We start from the raw sequence: 5,000 nt of genomic DNA, 5'->3' as shown, positions 1-5,000 counted from the left end.
TGTGTGTGTGTGTGTGTGTGTGTGTGTGTGTGTGTGAGTGTGTGAGTGTGTGTGTGTGTGTGTGTGTGTGTGTGAGTGAGTGTGAGTGAGTGTGTGTGTGTGTGTGTGTGTGTGTGTGAGTGTGAGTGAGTGTGTACCTCCTGAATCCAGGGCCCCAGGTGTGGTGAGCACTCGTAGAAACACGTGTCCTGGATGAAGTGCCTCTTGCACGGTTCGCTCATGATCCCGCAGTGATTCCAGTTGAAGTTGTAGAGATACGACTGATCCTGATGCGCTTCTTCTGTGGTGTTCGCTGTGCAACAGGCGCTGTCCTTCCACGGGGAACACTGACACGCACACACACACACACACTTTAAAAAGCAGCTTTACAGAAATGCATGAGTCCACATTACAGTTTACAGTGATCAGGGAAACAACCCGCTGACACGTGAACAAACACTCTTCCAGTAACATTAACATTCCTTCTGGTGTTTAATAATGTTCTCAAAATAATAATAAATAATGTAAAAATAATAATAATGTTCTTCTGATGTTTTTTTAAAAAGTTTTTACTCAAATACTTGTTTTACAATTATATATAACAGAGACCATTCAAAAGTAACATTCCAGTAATGTTTGAAGAATGATGAAATGTTCCTATAACGTTCAAATAACCAAGAAAAAAAAGAGAGAGAGAGAGAGTGTGTGTGTGTGTGTGCGAGTGAATGTGTGAGTCAGTGAGTGAGTGATCGAGTGAGTGAGTGAGTGATCGAGTGAGTGAGTGATAGTGATCGAGTGAGTGAGTGAGTGATCGAGTGAGAGTGAGTGAGTGATCGAGTGAGAGTGAGTGAGTGATCGAGTGAGAGATCGAGTGAGTGAGTGATAGTGATCGAGTGAGTGAGTGATAGTGATCGAGTGAGTGAGTGAGTGATCGAGTGAGAGATCGAGTGAGTGATCGAGTGAGTGATCGAGTGAGTGAGTGAGTGATCGAGTGAGTGAGTGAGTGAGTGATCGAGTGAGTGAGTGAGTGATCGAGTGAGAGATCGAGTGAGTGATCGAGTGAGTGATCGAGTGAGAGTGAGTGAGTGATCGAGTGAGAGATCGAGTGAGTGAGTGATAGTGATCGAGTGAGTGAGTGATAGTGATCGAGTGAGTGAGTGAGTGATCGAGTGAGAGATCGAGTGAGTGAGTGAGTGAGTGAGTGATCGAGTGAGTGAGTGAGTGAGTGAGTGATCGAGTGAGTGAGTGATAGTGATCGAGTGAGTGAGTGATAGTGATCGAGTGAGAGAGTGATAGTGATCGAGTGAGAGTGAGTGATAGTGATCGAGTGAGAGAGTGATAGTGATCGAGTGAGAGTGAGTGATAGTGATCGAGTGAGAGTGAGTGATAGTGATCGAGTGAGAGTGAGTGAGTGAGTGATCGAGTGAGAGATCGAGTGAGTGAGTGAGTGAGTGATCGAGTGAGTGAGTGAGTGAGTGAGTGATCGAGTGAGTGAGTGATAGTGATCGAGTGAGTGAGTGATAGTGATCGAGTGAGAGTGAGTGAGTGATAGTGATCGAGTGAGAGTGAGTGATAGTGATCGAGTGAGAGTGAGTGATAGTGATCGAGTGAGTGAGTCAGTGAGTGAGTGATCGAGTGAGTGAGTGAGTGAGTGATAGTGATCGAGTGAGTGAGTGATAGTGATCGAGTGAGTGAGTGAGTGAGTGATCGAGTGAGAGTGAGTGAGTGAGTGATCGAGTGAGAGATCGAGTGAGTGAGTGAGTGAGTGATCGAGTGAGTGAGTGAGTGAGTGAGTGATCGAGTGAGTGATAGTGATCGAGTGAGTGAGTGATAGTGATCGAGTGAGAGAGTGATAGTGATCGAGTGAGAGTGAGTGATAGTGATCGAGTGAGTGATAGTGATCGAGTGAGAGTGAGTGAGTGATAGTGATCGAGTGAGAGTGAGTGAGTGATAGTGATCGAGTGAGAGTGAGTGAGTGATAGTGATCGAGTGAGAGTGAGTGATAGTGATCGAGTGAGAGTGAGTGATAGTGATCGAGTGAGTGAGTCAGTGAGTGAGTGATCGAGTGAGTGAGTGATAGTGATCGAGTGAGTGATAGTGATCGAGTGAGTGAGTCAGTGAGTGAGTGATCGAGTGAGTGAGTGATAGTGATCGAGTGAGTGATAGTGATCGAGTGAGTGATAGTGATCGAGTGAGAGTGAGTGATAGTGATCGAGTGAGAGTGAGTGATAGTGATCGAGTGAGAGTGAGTGATAGTGATCGAGTGAGAGTGAGTGAGTGATAGTGAGTGAGTCAGTGAGTGATCGAGTGAGTGATTGAGTGAGAGAGTGATCGAGTGATCGAGTAAGTGATCGAGTGAGTGAGTGATAGTGATCGAGTGAGTGAGTGATAGTGATCGAGTGAGTGAGTGATAGTGATCGAGTGAGTGAGTGATAGTGATCGAGTGAGTGAGTGATAGTGATCGAGTGAGTGAGTGAGTGAGTGAGTGAGTCAGTGAGTGAGTGAGTGAGTGAGTGAGTGAGTGAGTCAGTGAGTGAGTGAGTGAGTGAGTCAGTGAGTGAGTGAGTGAGTGATCGAGTGAGTGAGTGAGTGAGTGAGTGAGTGAGTGATCGAGTGAGTGAGTGATAGTGATCGAGTGAGTGAGTGATAGTGATCGAGTGAGTGAGGGATAGTGATCGAGTGAGTGAGGGATAGTGATCGAGTGAGTGAGTGATAGTGATCGAGTGAGTGAGTGATAGTGATTGCGTGAGTGAGTGAGTGATTGAGTGAGTGATCGAGTGAGTGAGTGAGTGAGTGATCGAGTGAGTGAGTGAGTGAGTGAGTGATCGAGTGAGTGAGTGATAGTGATTGAGTGAGTGAGTGATAGTGATCGAGTGAGTGAGTGATAGTGATCGAGTGAGTGAGTGATAGTGATCGAGTGAGTGAGTGATAGTGATCGAGTGAGTGAGTGATAGTGATCGAGTGAGTGAGTGATAGTGATCGAGTGAGTGAGTGATAGTGATCGAGTGAGTGATAGTGATCGAGTGAGTGATAGTGATCGAGTGAGTGATAGTGATCGAGTGAGTGATAGTGATCGAGTGAGTGATAGTGATCGAGTGAGTGATAGTGATCGAGTGAGAGTGAGTGATAGTGATCGAGTGAGAGTGAGTGATAGTGATCGAGTGAGAGTGAGTGATAGTGATCGAGTGAGAGTGAGTGAGTGATAGTGATCGAGTGAGAGTGAGTGAGTGATAGTGATCGAGTGAGAGTGAGTGAGTGATAGTGATCGAGTGAGAGATAGTGATCGAGTGAGTGAGTCAGTGAGTGAGTGATCGAGTGAGTGAGTGAGTGAGTGATAGTGATCGAGTGAGTGAGTGAGTGAGTGAGTGATAGTGATCGAGTGAGTGAGTGATAGTGATCGAGTGAGTGATAGTGATCGAGTGAGTGATAGTGATCGAGTGAGTGATAGTGATCGAGTGAGTGATAGTGATCGAGTGAGTGATAGTGATCGAGTGAGTGAGTGAGAGTGAGTGAGTGAGTGATAGTGATCGAGTGAGAGTGAGTGAGTGATAGTGATCGAGTGAGAGTGAGTGAGTGAGAGTGAGTGAGTGATAGTGATCGAGTGAGAGTGAGTGAGTGATAGTGATCGAGTGAGAGTGAGTGAGTGATAGTGATCGAGTGAGAGTGAGTGAGTGATAGTGATCGAGTAAGAGTGAGTGAGTCAGTGAGTGAGTGATCGAGTGAGTGAGTGAGTGAGTGAGTGATAGTGATCGAGTGAGTGAGTGAGTGATTGAGTGAGTGATCGAGTGAGTGAGTGAGTGATAGTGATCGAGTGAGAGTGAGTGAGTGAGTGAGTGAGTGATCGAGTGAGTGATCGAGTGAGTGACTGAGTGAGTGAGTGAGTGAGTGATAGTGATCGAGTGAGAGTGAGTGATAGTGATCGAGTGAGAGTGAGTGATAGTGATCGAGTGAGTGAGTGATAGTGATCGAGTGAGTGATAGTGATCGAGTGAGTGATAGTGATCGAGTGAGTGAGTGAGTGAGTGATCGAGTGAGTGATCGAGTGAGTGAGTGAGTGATCGAGTGAGTGAGTGAGTGAGTGATAGTGATCGAGTGAGTGAGTGATAGTGATCGAGTGAGTGAGTGAGTGATAGTGATCGAGTGAGTGAGTGACAGTGATCGAGTGAGTGATAGTGATCGAGTGAGAGTGAGTGATAGTGATCGAGTGAGTGAGTGACAGTGATCGAGTGAGTGATAGTGATCGAGTGAGTGAGTGATAGTGATCGAGTGAGTGAGTGATAGTGATCGAGTGAGTGAGTGATAGTGATCGAGTGAGTGAGTGATAGTGATCGAATGAGTGAGTGATAGTGATCGAGTGAGTGATAGTGATCGAGTGAGTGATAGTGATCGAGTGAGAGTGAGTGAGTGAGTTAGTGAGTGATCGAGTGAGTGATCGAGTGAGTGAGTGAGTGAGTGAGTGATCGAGTGAGTGATAGTGATCGAGTGAGTGAGTGAGTGAGTGAGTTAGTGAGTGATCGAGTGAGTGATCGAGTGAGTGAGTGAGTGAGTGAGTGATCGAGTGAGTGATAGTGATCGAGTGAGTGAGTGAGTGAGTGATAGTGATCGAGTGAGTGAGTGAGTGATAGTGATCGAGTGAGTGAGTGACAGTGATCGAGTGAGTGAGTGATAGTGATCGAGTGAGTGATAGTGATCGAATGAGTGAGTGAGTGAGTGAGTGAGTGAGTCAGTGAGTGAGTGATCGAGTGAGTGAGTGAGTGAGTGAGTCAGTGAGTGATAGTGATCGAGTGAGAGTGAGTGATAGTGATCGAGTGAGTGATAGTGATCGAATGAGTGAGTGAGTGAGTGAGTGAGTGAGTGATTGAGTCAGTGAGTGAGTGAGTGAGTGAGTGAGTGAGTGAGTGAGTGAGTGAGTGAGTGAGTCAGTCAGTGAGTGAGTGATCGAGTGAGTGAGTGAGTGAGTGAGTGATCGAGTGAGTGATCGAGTGAGTGAGTGAGTGAGTGAGTGATAGTGATCGAGTGAGT

The 5,000-nt window shown here is 46.3% G+C and overlaps 1 protein-coding gene across 1 annotated transcript in view; it reads right to left on the bottom strand.

Annotated features, from left to right (window-relative positions):
- The window catches only part of folr (folate receptor), a 23,979-nt gene that overhangs the window by 3,964 nt on the left and 15,015 nt on the right, over positions 1 to 5,000 (bottom strand). Inside the window, exon 2 of the mRNA XM_079611105.1 lies at positions 138 to 464. Coding sequence (XP_079467231.1) covers positions 138 to 221 — 84 coding nt within the window. The 5' untranslated portion in view covers positions 222 to 464. The remainder of the gene's footprint in view (positions 1 to 137; positions 465 to 5,000) is intronic.

This window comes from Phoxinus phoxinus (assembly GCF_949152265.1).
Source record: "Phoxinus phoxinus genome assembly, chromosome: 4".
Lineage (NCBI taxonomy): Eukaryota > Metazoa > Chordata > Actinopteri > Cypriniformes > Leuciscidae > Phoxinus > Phoxinus phoxinus.
Note: the sequence above shows the minus strand (reverse complement) of the source record. Positions and strands in the feature narration are given on the sequence as shown.